This window comes from Panthera leo, chromosome B4 (assembly GCF_018350215.1).
Source record: "Panthera leo isolate Ple1 chromosome B4, P.leo_Ple1_pat1.1, whole genome shotgun sequence".
NCBI lineage: Eukaryota > Metazoa > Chordata > Mammalia > Carnivora > Felidae > Panthera > Panthera leo.
This window is the reverse complement of record NC_056685.1, coordinates 111,200,602-111,218,324: the sequence shown is the minus strand read 5'-3', so window position 1 is coordinate 111,218,324 and position 17,723 is coordinate 111,200,602. Positions and strand designations below refer to the sequence as shown.

The 17,723-nt window shown below is 37.2% G+C and overlaps 1 protein-coding gene across 4 annotated transcripts in view; it reads left to right on the top strand.

The window, feature by feature from the left end:
• ATP2B1 (ATPase plasma membrane Ca2+ transporting 1) overlaps nucleotides 1–17,723 on the top strand; it is a 130,219-nt gene that overhangs the window by 83,868 nt on the left and 28,628 nt on the right. For all 4 annotated transcript variants that reach the window (XM_042947339.1, XM_042947341.1, XM_042947338.1 and 1 more), the window contains exons 6-12: nucleotides 3,340–3,480; nucleotides 6,005–6,043; nucleotides 6,830–6,991; nucleotides 8,773–8,987; nucleotides 11,484–11,726; nucleotides 13,064–13,305; nucleotides 15,874–16,111. In XM_042947339.1, the coding sequence (XP_042803273.1) occupies nucleotides 3,340–3,480; nucleotides 6,005–6,043; nucleotides 6,830–6,991; nucleotides 8,773–8,987; nucleotides 11,484–11,726; nucleotides 13,064–13,305; nucleotides 15,874–16,111 (1,280 nt within the window). The remainder of the gene's footprint in view (nucleotides 1–3,339; nucleotides 3,481–6,004; nucleotides 6,044–6,829; nucleotides 6,992–8,772; nucleotides 8,988–11,483; nucleotides 11,727–13,063; nucleotides 13,306–15,873; nucleotides 16,112–17,723) is intronic.

The following is a 17,723-nucleotide window of genomic DNA, read 5'->3' as shown; positions in this document are numbered from 1 at the left end:
GCACAGAGCCTGATGTGGGGCTCAAATTCGTGAACAGTGAGATCAGGACCTGAGCCGAAGTCAGACGCTCAAGCGACTGAGCCACCCAGTCACCCAGAATGATTGTATTTTTAAAGCAAATTAATGAACTGTCTATGGTGATCTATAAAGGATAGGGTTTTGTTTTGTTTTGTTTTTTAAGGAACCGATAAAATCCTTAAAATTTGTCTAATCCGACTCCCGCATTTAACTGTCAAGGAATAAATCTGAGATAAACTATTTATTGAAGATCACATGGCTAATCAACAGTAGGCCCAGAAGTAGCACCACATGTACTAGGGAGGATTGAATTTGCACACAAGTAGGACATGTTCTGAGAATGAAGAGGATTGGGACAGGTGAGGGCACTATTTGAAATGGGGAGCTGGGTGTCAACTTGGGAGGCTCTTGTAACAGTAACTGTGATAGCCTGACCTGAGGTTAATGAGAAATGAAAGGGAAGGGATGATGGGAAGATTCACAGGCAGCTTTCTAAAATGTCACGTGAGAGGAAGCAAGAGGACCACAGCTTGCCTCCAAAAGTATGCCAGTTCTTTTACGTTGGATTTCCAGGTTTTTACTCTTAATTTTCTAGTATTTATAGAATTTACAAAATTGCCTGTAGGACAGTTGTTTACATGTGTTTATTAGATTGAATTATACCAGAATTTGGAACAAGCAGAAGGTTGCCTATTTGTCTTCTATTATCATTTTCAGATGTTGGTGGAGTGCTAACATTTTATACATTGTAAGGAGATTTCTGCTGATTTAACTGTGTAATAACTTGGCAGCTATAATTTTTCAGTTCTTTGTGAATTTTATATTTTGAGATTGAACATGGCTTCACTGAAACCAGAGTCACTGTGACAAGAATCAGCTAAGTGAGAGTCACAACTTCCAGGTGTATATTTAAATTTAACTATTACTTTTGAAGATTGGCAAACATGTGCCTAAAAAGCTTATTGCAAAACATCCTACCACTAAAAATCAGAGTAATTACATATGTATGCATTTATAAACACCATTATAAAAGGGTAGCGTTCCCAATTACAACAGACTTAACTTCTTCAGAAATATCTTGGGATTTTGTACGTACACCTTCAAAATCCTGCTCTACCAAGAACATTCTGTTTAGCCTTTTCTTTACATGGGTGTAGTTGTAATTCATTTCAAATAGACGGAAATATTCTTGGATATGTAAGTATGTTGTATTTAAGTATAACATAGACTCATTTTACTTATTCCTTGCTATACCTCTAAGAAACTATAATTATTAACCAAATAAAAATCTGTAGTTTTTCCAAGGAAGGGAAGCAATCAAATCATACCTTAACCACCGTAGACTGTCTGGACCATGATATTTGGCAACCTGAGATGGTATTCTTGCCATTTTGCCATATATACTGCATGGACTTTTATGTACATCCAGCTCATTTACAAAGTGCTTATTAGCTCTTCAGGTTGATGTTCTTTAACTGAACGTTGGTCCTTTTCTATTTTAACAGAGATTGCTAGTAAGCTTTATGTCGACTCAGGTCCCTAACACACCAAGTGTACCACAAAAACTCTGTAAATTTTCCATGGTTAAGAAAAGACTGAAATAACTTTGCAGAGTCCCTTATCGTAATGTGGGTGGGAAAGTTTTTGTGCATTTATTTCCCTATTCCAAAAATGTACTAAAAAACATAAAATGCATTTATTTTTAAATTTATTCTCATGATGCCATCTCTCACTGCTGTTCTTGGCTTTTTAAATTTAGATTTTTAAAGGCAGTTATTCAGTTAGCCGTGGGGATATGACCAGAACAAAAACTGTTTACTTTGCCTGAGCACATTAACTGCCATCATCTGATTACCTGTGGTAAGGAGGAACAGAACATAAAAAATTGAAATCTGCCAAAAGCCTGAATTGTCAAAAGAAAGAAATTGTCTTTTACATGTAGAAGTTCCTCATTAAATACTATTTCACTATCTTGAATTTCATTTCTTGTTTCCCCTGCCTTTTCACTGGCAGAGAAGCTAATAATTAGTGAAATACTCAGAATATAGATTTTTTTTAAAAAGCAGGAAAACCAAAGGCCTAAAAAATATACATTGGAGAAGTTCCCCAGTAATTAATAGACAAATATAAGTTTATAACTTCTGGAATAAGTACATATGCTTTATGACTTTATTTAACAAATAACCTCAGTGTATTGACTTGGTCTATTAGATGGTTCCATAGGGGCTATGGAACCTGTCCTCCACATGGTTGTAAACTAGGAGATCAAGGAAATATGTGATAACTATAAAGAAGACTGTTGAGAGTTCAGAAAAAAGAGTTGGTTTTGAAAGCTACTTAAAATTCACAAAAATAGTGCAGTAGAGAGATGAGAAGTCTTTTAATTAGTAAGGAAAGATGCAGGGATGTGGATGTACAAGTTGGAGAACAGTACCCTTTGGAGAGGGTTGGAGAATATGCCCTTTGTCTCCAGACAGGACTGGATTGAATCTTTGTCTTGCCACTTAATAGTTGTGTAACTTTGGGAAAATAGGAATAATAATGCCTAATAACATCTTGCAAGATTGTTGTAAGGGATTGTCAGAATACAGTCAGTGTTCCCATCTTTGTTCCCAGGCTTTCTATAATGGAATTTTATGTTAGAGTAGTGGATGAAAGTTTGAAAGGTTGGTTGGTCTCAAGGTGAAGACCTTGGACTTAATCCAGTAGGCAATGCAGAATCAAAGGTTTTTGAGCCATGAGACAATTATGATAACATTCACATTTTAGGAAGATTAAAACTGATTTCAGGATAAACTGGAAAGACAGAGACTAGCTGGGAGGCTGTTGCAGTAATGTAGACTGGCTGGGATGAAAGCTGGCTTTAGGTACAGGTTTGGGGTTGGGTGTGGTAAATGGGACATTTGTTTTTCTCAGAGAAATGTCAGTAATCACTGTAATAATTTTATAATTAAAAATAATGTGCATTCCTTGAACCCCCATGAATTCCAGGCAGTGTGCAAAGCACTTTACATTTATTTGTAGGCTTATTTGACTCTCATTGTTTTTATCAACTGTAGGTACTATTATCCTCATTCTATGGGTGAGGAATTGAGGTATTATAATTTGCCCAATATCCCATGACGATAAATGAGTCGTGGAGTGAGCTTTGAATTCATATAACATGGATTACAGAGTTTAAACCTTAAACATAAGAATTTGGGCTTTATTTAATATCTTACTGAATTTATCTTGTTACATACTAGATATTAAAGACAATATGACTAAAATTTGAAATATGAAAGTGGGAGGAAAAAATCCATAACGAATTTTCTGTCATAGGTACTCATGTAATGGAAGGCTCTGGAAGAATGGTAGTTACTGCTGTAGGTGTTAATTCTCAGACTGGAATTATCTTTACCTTACTTGGAGCTGGAGGTGAAGAGGAAGAGAAGAAAGATGAAAAGAAAAAGGAAAAGAAAAGTAAGATAAGCAATTTTCTTTGAGAATCGGTATTTGGAAATAAGGGAACTGGTTATAAGGACTGGTACAAAAATTTCACTTCTCTTAGGAAGTTCTGATATGAAAAGTTGTACAAAAAGTTAATTACGCACTGTAGTGTTTTCGAGTGGAGTGGAGTCCTCTCCATTTCTCAGTTTTTCTTGTTGACTTTACAGTCGATCAGGGGCCTTTAGTGACTACGTCAGTCCCCTTTACCATAGCCAGACAAATTCACCATCTCCTTGAACACTTTCATTGGCTTTGTTCTGTTTATTCTTTAGTTTTAGCATCTTTCTATTATCTGACCAGCAAAATGAATTAAACTCTAACTTCCTATTTGGTTATATTTTCTGCTAATTCATTGATAGCTTTTGGCCTCAGTGAGCTTTTAATCTATTTCAGGTTTTCTACTCTTCACATTTCCCAGTCCATACTTAAGTAGCTGGTTTTTGGATATAAGGTGAAGACTTTACTTTGACACCTGTTATGTCTATTGGTTACATTTAGTCCAAAGTGTTAGATAGGAAGTTTTTAGAAATTTGATCTTGACCCATTGTACCTGCTTGCTATCCCTACAAGTGATCTATCCTCAGCAAAAATTGATAACCATAGTTTATGCACAAGGATCTCACAAGTAATAACTCCGTCGTATGTAAGGAGACAGCTCAGAATTACTTAGCTGGGGGGCATGTCACTTTTTTGAAAAAGCCCTCCCCAGCCTGCTTGTAAGTATCTGCTGTACTACCCTTTTCTCCCACTCCAGATTGCTCCTCTACAGGTTTTTCTCTTCAGGTTGACAGCAGTTTACTGTGGCTTAATCACTTGGATTTGTTTAATTTTACCTAAGATAGTAAGCCCATATTTCTCTCTTTCACACAAGCGCTTTGAGTTCTTCCAAAATAAAAACCTTGCTAAAACCTTGGCTTGCTGTAACTAAAACCATGTTTTTGATATTTGGATGCTTTGTTCTTTGGGTTTTGTCTTCAGTTTTGAAATTTTTAGTTCAAACAAAAGTGTATCTGAAAAGTGGTGACTGCAAATGAACGTAACAAGACCCTCCTCCTAAGTTCTCCTGTCCCCAGTCCTCATGGCAGCCCTCGCTGTACCTCCCTCGGTTTAAAGTAGAGTGGAAGGCAGCTTAAATGTTGCCATTTTCTGAATGCTATGTGCATTATCTCCTTAATACTCCCAGCCATATGACAGAAAGACATTATTCTTATTATTGATGAGTAACCTGAGGCTTAAAGAGTTAAGTACTTACTCCAGGTCAAAGATCTAGTAAGTGGCAGATCAGACCTGCTTATTTGGCTCAAGAGTCTGTGCTCTTAACCATACACTGTGCTGCATCCTAATTTATAGGAGTCTGAGGTCAGTGGACCCTGTTTGAAAAGGAAAGGAAGTTTGTATCATGACTGTTTAATTCACCCCACAGTGTCTTTTCCAATAAACACTATTTTTTCTAAGATCTTTTACCTCTGTTTTTTTATCCAATCAAAAATATTCCCAGGAATGAACATCTAACTCATTGTGTATCATTTTTTATTCTTTTGTTTTCTTCATTTGTGTTGCTCATTTGTTTTCTTCACAGAACAGGACATTTTTCTATCTGTGGACTTCAGCCCTTCTTCCATTCCCTTGACGGCTTTGGCCGTTACTCAAAAGCGGTTCAGGGTAATCTGTCTGTGTTTCCTTCCTAGTCTGGAATGTAGCCGTCTGGTATCTCTCCAGATTCAGAGCTCGTTGAAAGTAGCTAGATATTCTCTTACTGTCTCCTCATCTATCTTGAGCATCTGTTCCTTTCTGTTTGTTCCACGTTTCCCAGTTTCAAGATCACTCTTCTAGATAGAAAAGTTGGAAGAAAAATTAGCCGAATGGCTCTGCCTCCTCTTTGCCATTTTCAGTATTCCACTGCCTGCTCCGAACAGTAGACTCATTCCCTTCTTGATGATTTTCTTGCTACAGACATCATCATCTTTCTGTTCTGTCCAAATTTAAGCTAACTTGGGGAATCCCCGTCACTGGTGGCCTCACTGGCCTATTCTTTACATGCACATTCCATTCCGGGTTTACTTACTTGCATCTCCTCTGTCTTGTATACCTGGTGTTTGCTGTCCTCTTCCTCACAGCTCTCTCGTGTGCCTGTTGTCTTGATGGCATTGCTCCCTCCCCCTCTACCCCTGCTGTTTTCTACTTTCTGAGAATTATATGTGTGTTTAGTTTGAAACCTCTTGTACTATTTCTGGGTTCATTAGAGCATATAAAAGAGTAAAGTCTTACAGAGAATCCAAACAAGAATAGGTGCCCCAAAATGTATTGGGGTACTTCTGGTTGAGCCTGGGGAGTGATTGACCCAGCGGGTCATTACAGGCCAAATGCTTTCTAATCTGTACCAGCACATACCGTGGTGTAACAGTTCTGTTACACAGATGTTAACTGCCTTCGCATAATTTAGCATGGCTGCCTTTATTTCTTTTGGAAAGCTTTAATTCCCATTTTGTTCCTACAGATAAGAAACAAGATGGAGCTATTGAGAATCGCAACAAAGGTGAGTTCGCAAGGATTAAAAGTACAGTTAGCTTGTTTTCATTACATCCAAAAATGTATCTACCGTGGACTGTATTTATCCAAAAGTAGGAGACGGGTAGCAAGGGCAATCAGTTTATGTTAACTTGGGTTATGAACGCCTCTTCCTGCCAGTGCCTTAGTCATGCTGCCTTTACAATGGTAATAAGATTTTAACTGTGATTTGTGGTAGGTAACCTAGAAAAATCCAGATGTGAGGTAACTCTCAGCTTAAGCACATCAAGTATTTTAGCATTGGTTACTATATTATTGCCAGGAAAACTGTAAGAAACAAAGTATACAACTTAAATGGTTTTTTGCATTTATTTAGATTTGTAAACACACGTACATTTCTCTATCTGTGTGGTTATACATAACATTCTCCATTATGGTCACACGTGGGCAGGTTTTATAGTGTTTGGGATAAGTCTTATCGAACACAACACAGGGGAAGAGAAATGATTTGGTGTTTAGTTCTCGGTTTAAGGACTATGTTTCTTCTTATGCCTCATCCCTGTTACCGGCACAACATTCTCAAGTCTGGTATGAAGATTCACAACCTAGTGTCACTATTGTCTTATTTTCTCTGGCTTACATTTGTCTGTATGCCGGAGAAAGTAAGACATAACAACCCTGCATACACAAAGCTGAATGTTTAAATCCTTTCTAGTTCCTATATGAAACTGATTTGTTTCAAAATTGTTTCAAAATATTAATAGTTATGGGTGCCTTTAAAATGTAGTGAGGTTATATTTGCTCTTAAATGTAGCAAAAGCCCAGGATGGTGCAGCCATGGAAATGCAGCCTTTGAAGAGTGAAGAAGGTGGAGATGGTGATGAAAAAGACAAAAAGAAAGCAAATTTGCCAAAAAAGGAAAAATCTGTCTTACAAGGGAAGCTTACAAAGCTGGCTGTTCAGATTGGCAAAGCAGGTATGATAAACAAGAAAATATGGTGTTTTGCTTTTAAAATATACTGGCTTTATGCTTGAAAATCGTCTTTTGACCCACTTAAGGCTACAAATCATTGCTTTTGTGAGTGGAAGGGGAGCTAAAAAGTATTTTCACTTTTATCTGCAATATGCCAGGTCTTTTGAGTTCTTGCAGATCCTCACAATATCATGGCAGCTTGGGGAGCTCTTACCCCATGTCATGTGGAAAGAGGTGTCCTCTGTCAACCAGCTAATAAGTGGTCGGGTTAGGATTAGTACCCGAGTCTGCCCAGTTTATTCAGAAGCCCATGCTCTCATCTCTGAATTTCTCAGGATTTCTGGAAGCCAATAAAGAGAGGGCTGTTAAGATACTCAGTACAGGTACCCAGCTACATTTTAATAAAAAGAAATTTCGCCACCCATTTTCTCATCTTTTTACTGACTATGAAAAAAAATTAGGTATATATTTTTCTAAAACTTACAGCTTAGTTAAATTGAATGGATTAATTGGAGCACCATCCTGCTGAAGCTGAAATTTACTAAATTACTGTCTTCACTAGAAAACACCTGTTACGATTTTATTTTTTTAATTTTTTTAATGTTTATTTTTGAGAGAGAGAGAGACAGACAGACAGAGTGTGAGCGGGGGAAGGCACAGAGAGAGAGGGAGACACAGAATCCAAAGCAGGCTCCAGGCTGTGAGCTGTCAGCACAGAGCCCGACGCGAGGCTCGAACCCACAAGCTGTGAGATCATGACCTGAGCTGAAGTTGGATGTGTAACTGACTGAGCCACCCAGGCACCCCTAGAAAACACCTGTTACACTCTTTAGGGGGAGAAAAAGCGGAAGCAGAGCTTTTAGCTAAAAACAGAGCATAGCCTCCAACAGTATCATCTGTGTGAAAGATTACATGTGGATAAATCAACATATATTATTAAAATCACTTAAATTCTATAATTCTGCTTCTTAGGAGTATGTCGGAAAAAGTGAGGTTTTTGCTTCTGTTCTCAATAAGTTTGTTTTCCAATAGCAAATATTTGCTTCCTGTAACATACAGCCATATGGTAATACTGACTCCATGTTGGGGAAAAGGGTGGATTTAAGATGGTGGTGCTACAGGTAGCAGACATTGGGTTGGATTATCAGATGCAGACATGTGGACTTGTCTTACCTCTTAATATTCATTTGTAAAAGGCTAAATAGTCCACAAAATACGGAAATGGTTTGTAAAACATGATTAAGTCTTGGTTTTTTAACTTAAGCACTAAGGATAGATGAAAAAAATAATTCAGAGAATGTATTTTTTTAATAAAAAATAGGGTTGAATATTTAATTCCAAGTCTCCCCATTGATCAGACTTTTACCAGCTTCTCTTTCAGCATTAAGCAGTTGGCAACATGTAAACTGCCCACTTATTCTGAGCTTTTGGTGTTTCCTTGTCATTGCCTGTTATTTTGTCTTAGCTTTAGTAGAAGGCCGAAGATACAATTAAGTCTAGGAAAGAATCATAATGCTTTTCTACCAGTTCTCCCGGGGACAGGGCTAGACTTGGAAGCAGAAATTAAATCTGACAATGCTGAATGATGAGTTAGGTATAAAAAAACCAAACCAAAACAAAAAGGTAACAGTTTATCAAAGAACTTAAAGTAAGTATTATCTAACCCGTGGTAATTCTTCCAGTGGCTAATATGTAATTGGCAATGGGTAGTGTCTGGACTACTGAAATAATCACAACTTTTCTTTTCTTTTTTTTCTTTCTTTCTTTTTTTTATATACTGAAAGGTTTGTTGATGTCTGCCATCACAGTTATCATTCTAGTGTTATATTTTGTAATTGATACGTTCTGGGTTCAGAAGAGACCATGGCTTGCCGAGTGCACACCGATTTATATACAATATTTTGTGAAGTTCTTCATTATTGGAGTTACGGTTTTAGTGGTCGCCGTGCCGGAAGGCCTTCCACTTGCAGTCACCATCTCCCTGGCTTATTCTGTCAAGGTAAGCAGAAAAGAGCTAAGTACACTTACTAAGTTTAAAGCCTTAGTTGGTCGAGAAAATTCACATCTGGTTACTCTTTTTCCTGGTTCTGAAAGTAGGAGCTTTCCATAAATTTAGTTTCCTTTAGAAATGTTGTCACAGGTTTCCTCCTCCCCTCGCGCCCCTCCCCCACCCCTCTCTCCCTCCCCCACCCCTCTCTCCCTTCCCCACCCCCCACTCCCCAAGGTGAAGGTCTCTGTTCATCAAGACTTCTGTATTTCCTCCCAGGGCAGCCTGGACGCGACACCCAGCGCAACCCTGCTAGGCAAAGTTCTAGTTTAATTTTGACTGTATGGTAGTTCTGTTGCAAGTCACATTGCCTCCTTTTTCCTGTCTGTAAAATTCAGGTGTTTGTCATTCACCTGTGGGACAAGAGCCAAGAGGCTTCTCTCCCAAGTCCAAGCTTCTAAGGCCTCCTTGTTTCCACTCTTCTGCCCTCATCACAACACAGCCAAGCTTCCACACAGTAGGCAGACTCCTTTTAAAATATAATCCACCCGTGTTATTTCCTTGCGTAAAACTCCAGTGGCTTCTCGTCACACTTAGAAAAATCCAAGCTCACTGTGGCCTGCAGGGCCCAGGCAGTGTGGCCCTGCTGACCCCCTCGGTGCTCATCTTGTACCTGTGTCCCTCTGGTCCAGCGTCACCAGCCCCCCTGTAGTTTGTCACATACTTCAGGGCCCAGTCGTTCTTCCCGTGGATCATCTGCTCTTCCTTTATTCAGGTGTCTCCCGGTGTCACCTCTGGAAGCTCGATTCTTGTTTTCCAGGTAGAATTCTAAACCTGAGCTTTGACACCTTTGCCAACTACTGTTTACTAAAGTCATCATCTGGTTGACGATTATTAATTTATTTTTATTAGTTTTATATCTTAAATGGAAATGGTGGATTGGATTTTTAGAAAGGTTTAGTTTGGATAATTTTGATCTTTCAAAATGGCTTTGCAGGTAAAATTATACTGAATGGAAGAATGCTTCTGTTGTCAATTTTCTGATGTTAATTAGCTCTTCTCCTTAAGCAGTAGTGCTGATGGTGATGAGCAACAGAAGAAACAGTTTCAGCTTTAGCGCTCTGATCTTCAGTATTCCAGCATGCTTTGCAATAAGCCTATTAGGATAAGAATATTTTGCTTACTGTTTGGGTTTATTTTCTTTTCAGCCATTTAACATCTTCCGTTTCAAAAATAAAATAGTAAACGTTTTCAGGGTGATGAAGTGTAATCATCTATTTGTCCTGTTTTTTGATATTTTGAAATAATTGGGGTAAATAAGTTTTAGATGATCATTTTATCAGTACTGTCAGTTCATTTTGATAGTCACCAATAACATTAATTTTTCAGTTGACCAAAAGATGTAGGCAGAATTTACATTTCTTTAATAGAAAATGAGTAAGAACATCGTAACTGCTGTTCTTTAGGCTTTAATTAACGGTTTAGCCCAAATGTTACCAATTACTGCTCTTTTTCACGGAGATGTGTCGTATTTATGGATGCTTTGTTAGTACTTTGCAAAGTGAAACAACTTTTTTTCACTGTAGAACTTAGTTTTTTTAGTATTAATATTTGCATCAATATTAATGCAAATCATAAGTAATTTCAGAGGGTACACCTTTTTCTTCCCCATTTTTATTTCTTCCAGGAACCAGTTCTTGCAGTATCTAGCATGTTAGCAGTCACAGAACATACTTGGTAAAACAGCTCTGTGTGGTTTTTAACCCATTCTTCATTTTTGAGAATGAAATATCAAGCATTTTAATTCGAATGCCTTTTGGGGCTACTGTGAAAACTCTTGGTTGTTTAGAAACTGTGTGTTTTTGTTCGTGTAAATTAGAGGAGGAGATTATCCTAAGGATGAGAATACCAGGTGTCTAGTATATGGAAAGGATAAAAAAGACCCACTCTGGTTTTGATCTGTTATGTCAATCTATCAGAGTCAAAAGAAGGGAAAAAAAAAAATCAGACAACTGCGTGCCCACCGGCTCTGTATTTTAAATGATAAAGCTGCTTTTTCCTTGGTGATTTGTTTTCCACTTTGTAAGGAGACTTAATCCTTAAATGTAATATATTTTTACAAGGTTGTAAGTACCTTTGTACTTGGGAATACAAATTGTCAAAGCTCTTATAATGTGAAGACACTTACAGAGGCTTTTGGGGGCATATAGTCAACATGATTTGCATATGAGTACAGGTATCTGTATTCATTTACCAGATTATGTTATATAGTGGTAAAAAAAAAAAAAAAAAGATTGAAACCACAGAAAACTGTTATGCTCTTTAGCTTTATTTGAATAGGTCAAATATACTAAAATTCTTCCAGTTGGTGCTTTATACTGTGTATTTGTATGTAGCTGGGAGTTTTTGTTCTTATTTTAAAGCATTTTACAATTTTGTGTAATGAGGTGATTAGTTTTGTATGTAGCTTAACTAGGTTTTTGTTTTTGTTCTTTTTTGTCACCATAGAAAATGATGAAAGACAATAACTTAGTAAGGCATCTGGATGCTTGTGAAACCATGGGAAACGCTACAGCTATTTGTTCAGATAAAACAGGGACATTGACAATGAACAGGATGACAGTTGTTCAAGCTTACATAAATGAAAAACATTATAAAAAGATTCCTGAACCAGAAGCTATTCCACCAAATATTTTGTCCTATCTTGTAACAGGGATTTCTGTGAATTGTGCTTATACATCAAAAATATTGGTAAGGTTTCTTTAATAATTAATTTATATATGAAAATTAATTTTTAAATGTGTAATGATTAGACTATATGTAGCTCTTCAGATCTACCCTTATTATATATAATTGAAGAACTGAATTATGTTATGTTTTTAAAAGTCATGTGTTCAGTTAAGTTTCTTTGATACAATTTGTATTGTGAGTAAGATCTGTTGATGGACTTATATCTTCTATTTACTTGTATTTTCCTCCTGTGTTTTCAATGTCCCGTGTTTAGAAACTGTCAAGACTTATAACCAGAGCAAGTTATTAATTTTAAATTCTTACTAAGCCTATTTTGTGAAAGTCCAGATTATCTTCCTGTAGAATTTTCTAGAGAAAATTTTGAAGCCAGATTTCAACTGAGTATGTTTTTATATATGCTTGCCATATGCTGTCTTTGCTTTCTCAGTAGATCCTACCCCTGAGGTCATCCTTAGACCTTTTGAAACTAACTCAGTAAAGTAATTCTAGACTTTGTGCTGCCTTAAAATAAAATATTTTTAACTTTGCAAGTTAAAAGTCTTATTTACAACCTGAAGTATGAAATTGCTTGAGTTGGTATGTGTTCTATTGATTTATGGAGGAAGACCATGAACAAAATTGATATTGCAAGTTGTCTAGTGAAGATATGCATGAATTAGATTATTGGACTGAAAAGTTATGGGATCTTGGTTCTAGATCTAGCTTTGCCTTTTACTAGCTAAAAGTCCGAGCTTCGCTTTCTTCAATTGTTAAGTAAAGACTGTCACATCTGCCCTTATTAGTGCAGTGGCAATTATATAAGGTGGTATTTGGGAAGATACTATGAAGAAGTAAAGCTTTTATGTATGTTTAAGGCAACAGTGCTCTATTTTAATGCATTACTTTTATTTTAAGTTAAAAAACTTGTAAAGTAGACCGAATTTTGAGTTAATGTAAATGTTCAATGAAAACAGGAAGAGAAAAGGAAAGGAATTAAAATTTATGAAATCCCACTATGTGTCAAGAACCAACTGTAAGCTTTACATGCCTTATCTCACTTAATTCTTGGGTCATAAGTGCACCTGTTTTCCAGATGCTAAAGCCAAGGACCACAGCAGTGGGGTAACTTGCCAAAAATTCACATAGCTAGTAACTGGCAGGGCTGAGATTGGAATTCATGTCATTCTTGCCCCAGAGATCCTTTCTACTGTACCTTTTTGTGTCCCTCTTTGAAATGCTGCTATTAGAAGTTTCCTATATAATTTTGTTTTAGAATGTCGCATTCTATTTTACATTATAAATTAAACTGTCATAGAGAAACAAGATGATACTAGCTTCTAAACCTTTTTCTCTTATAGCCACCAGAGAAAGAGGGTGGATTACCTCGTCATGTTGGTAATAAAACTGAATGTGCCTTGTTGGGACTTCTTTTGGATTTAAAACGAGATTATCAGGATGTTAGAAATGAAATCCCAGAAGAAGCACTGTACAAAGTCTACACCTTCAATTCTGTTAGGAAGTCCATGAGTACTGTCCTGAAAAATTCAGATGGAAGTTATCGAATATTCAGCAAGGGTGCATCTGAGATAATTCTGAAAAAGTAAGAGTAAAATGCTTAGATGAATAAATTGCTCACTATAGTTGCTTTATGGAATACCTACTATGTTGCTATTGTTGCTATTTCATTTTTTTTGTGAACATCAGGCATTTGATAGGACCTCAGAGCTTTCCAGTATATTTTAACGGTATCTAGATACTTGCCCATGGTGTTCTGCCATTTTCATACTTCAGCTTCTTTTATTTCATAGTATTTTTCTATAGGGAAACTCTGCCCATTACTTTCAATCTGGTGGACTTTATAAAGTAAACCTTGCTCTTTGTTTTTAGACATGTTGATTCCGTGGTTATAGAGGATTATGAAAAATAAAAGCCTCCTGGGAAGAAAAACTCAAGTTTACATCTTCAACGCAGCATTGTAGATAGTGAACTCGAAAAATGTGATGGATGAATTATAGATTAGTTTTTAGAACAGCAAAGCATTAAAACTAGTAGATCTTGAGAATTCTCCAATCAGGTTTCGTATTTATGCTGCTGCATTGTCATATTTAAATATCTCCTGTCATTTTGAGTCATTATCTTTCTTTTTTATTGTCCTTTTACAGAGCAGTAGTTTCACTTTTGACATTACACATTTATGTATAATTTCTCTGATGTTTATATGTTATTACAGGTGTTGAAATTATTTTGGTTTCCTTTATTCCAGAGAGAAGTAGAGAATTTAAAACCAATTTAAAAGCAGCTTTGGAAAATTAAAGCTCATTTGAAATTATAACATTTAAAAAATTTTTACTTTTAATTTGCTTATGTGTAGATTATAATCCAGCATTAACCTTAATGAATACTTGACAGATTGTACTCTAACAAGTTTAAGAGACAGGTCTGTAAATAAATCACTGAAAAGGCAGCATATGACAGATAGGTACAGTTTTAGGATGAGTTCATACCCTTAAGAAGGATGTGACACTTCATTATTTTTTTAAGAAATCCTAGAAGTAGGATTAACTTTAAGGTCTTTTATTCCAAACATGTGGCACTTTAGAAAAGTTTTGGCATAAAGTAAGAGCATCAAGGGAAAGGAAGCCGCATCAAAGGGAAGGAGGTGGGAATATGCTGGCCATATTGGGGAGGTATCTAGTTGCATAGTTCAGCTGGGTAATAATGGGTTTTGTGACACACACGCCACGTAGAGCTTTCTTCCCTTAACTGTACACTTGGTTATCTGATTTCAGTATGAAAGTTTAGAAATCTGTCTCATCCATGGCTTGCTGAATACCAGATAGGTGGTACAGGGAGGTTTTTGAATCAAAACCGATCAGGCTTTTTGACCACCAACTCTGCAACAGTGAAATAAAATGATGCATGTGAACCATCTAGCTAGGAGTCTGATAGATAATAAGTATACAGTAACTAGTCCTACAGTGATATTTACATTTTGTCATGGGGCTCTTACACCTTAGGCTGAGCAGTAAAAATGAAGTGGGCCAGATGATGTAACTGGAGTATGTTTTCCATCATCAGGGAGTAAGGTGGGTTGGGGGGGAAAGAAAGGATGGACTGGAGACATATTAATTAAAAAGCTATTACAATAGCTGTAGCTCAAAGTAAGAGCCTGAAGAAGACAGTAGCAGGGGGAACAGAAAGAAGAGGGACCATTCAGGAGGTACCATTTGGGAGACTGTTACAAGGACAAACAGAGGAGACTCAGGAGCTGATCATATATAAGTGGCGAGGAAAAAGGAAGTGTTCAGGTGAGATTTAAGATTTACATTGAAATTACTGGGCTGACGTTGATGTTAATATTGAAAAGGCAGCGTTTAGACTTGCATGCAGTAGATTTAGGTGTTGGTACAGCATCTGAATGGAGTTACCGAGCAGTGATGGAGAGCTTTGGAAAACCATCAAAACAGAAGATGTGGATTTGACAGTCACCTGCCTAGAACAGGAGGAGGTCGCATCACCAAGGGAGAGGAGCAGAGAAAGGAGTCATGAAAAATAAACTTTAAATAGGGAAGTACATAGTGTGACCTTTATTTACTACATAATTAAAAGTTTGTAGTTAGTGTCACTGAAATTGAAACTATTTTGGCATTATCTCTCTCCTTCCAATAGAATGCTTATTTTAACAACAAGTTATTTTTTTTCTTTCATGGTTAAAACAATATAGGTGATGAAACAACATCTCAGGTAAGGGGTTGATTGAACTTGGCTTTTTACTTTAAAAGAAGAATATTTGTGAATTTTTTTGTTAACGTTAATGCCTCATTCTGTACCAGAATGGACAGGTGTATCGTGTATTCTCTTCTGCCACTAGGGGTTCTTTGCAAAAATGTAAAAGCTTTGCGTTTCCAAAAGAGAAGGTTTAGAGAATATCTAGAGTAACTGATAAAGTGGAGAACTATCAAATGAGAACCATAAAAATTTAGAACTGTTTTTGTAAAGGGGAGGGTGAAAAGTGAATGTAATTTAAGTCTGTAGAAATGCAGCATACATAATTTCTCTAAATTCCAGTTGTCAGATCCCATGATTTCTAGCCCTTCCCATTCACTTAAGTGGCATTAACCATTATTTTTGTTAATTATTGATGTTTGGATTCAACATTTCCTTTTAGGTGTTTCAAAATCTTGAGTGCTAATGGTGAGGCAAAAGTGTTCAGACCAAGGGACCGTGATGATATTGTAAAAACAGTGATTGAACCGATGGCTTCAGAAGGCTTGAGAACCATATGTCTTGCGTTCAGAGATTTCCCAGCAGGAGAACCAGAACCCGAGTGGGATAATGAAAATGATATTGTCACCGGCCTTACGTGCATTGCTGTTGTGGGGATTGAAGACCCTGTGAGACCCGAGGTGGTGAACCGTTCCGTGCTCTGCATGTGCAGAATCTCTCAACCCCAGGGCATCTAGGCACTGACTACAGCCACTTTTCTAGTAACCTTCTTGGTGTTTGTGATTTAATTTTTTTTCTGTGTCAATCCAAAAGGTGAAAATATAGTGCATGTGATGCATATGCTACCTATGTATAGTTTTTTTCTTTTTAAGTTTATTTATTTTGAGTGAGAGAGAGAGAGATGGCAGGGATGGGCAGAGAGAGAAAGGGAGAGAGAGGATCCCAAGCAGAGGATCCCTCTGCTGACAGCACAGTGCCCGTTGCGGGGCTTGACCTTACACACCACGAGATCATGACCTGAGCTGAAATCAAGAGTCAGATGCTTAACCGACTGAGCCATCCAGGCGCCGCCCCCCACCCCCATGTACAGTTTTTAATTAGACCGCTTCCCTTGAGGATCTTACGTACTGATAGCACCATAACCTAACACAGTACCTTGAACTCAGTAGGTTTTTCCAATCATGTTGAATAATAGATGCATTGAATTATGTGTTTTCATAGTTTGTAGACCACCACTGCTCAATAGAACTTTCTTGTGATGATAGAAGTTTTCTAGATGTTGTTCACCACAGTAGCCACTCACCACATGGGACTTAAGAGTTTTTGAAGTATGGCTAGTACTACTGAAAAACAGAATTTTTAAGCTTTATTTAATTTGAATGGAAATATCTTGTTACCATACTGGACAGCATGCATCTCTAGACTTTGTTTCTCTTCTTTTTATTTTAAAGTTTATTGAGCAACTGCTGTGTGCCAGTCACTATACTAGGGTACTATAGACATAAAGATTTTTGAGATTTGTTCCCTGGCCTCAAAGAAGTCACTCTTGGGTGGGAATGAGCAAACACGTAAACAACATGAGCCCCAACTTTGTCTAAAGCAATAGCATCTTTTTATTGAATTCTTACTGTGTGCCAGATACTATGCCACCTGCTTTACATGTATTATTTCATGTTCACCTCTATTAATTATTCTAATTTGACAGATGAAAAAAAATCAAGGTGTGTAGAGGTTAGCTCTAGACCATAGAACTAATATGTTCAAATTTTGGCTTTGTCTAAAACACATGTTCTTAAAAGACCACTATGCCATATATATATATTCTTTAATATTGAAAATGTTTCTTTTTTTTAAGTTTATTTGTTTTGAGAAGGGGGGGGGAGAGAGAGAGAGAGAGAGAGAGTGAAAACAGGAGCAGGGGAAGGGCAGAGAACGAGGGGGAGAGAGAGAATCCCAAGCAGGCTCCTCACTGTCAGCAGCACCCAATGTGTAGAACCAAGTACTTCGTTAGGAACTAGAAATACTGCAGTAAACAAAATTGTCATGAAGTTTATATTCTAGAGAAGTAAGGAGGCCAAACAGACAAAATAATAGGTACTTAGTATGCCAAGAGAAAATATATACTGTGAGGAATAGGGCTTGGTCCCCACCCTCAAAGGCTTTATATTCTGACTGGCATGTGGGGGTAGTTGGGAGGGTGATATCAGATAAGACAATTACAAGTGTGAAAAGAGCTATAAGGGATAGGCACAGGGTGATGAAATAGGTAACTGAGAGAGACCACGTTAAGAA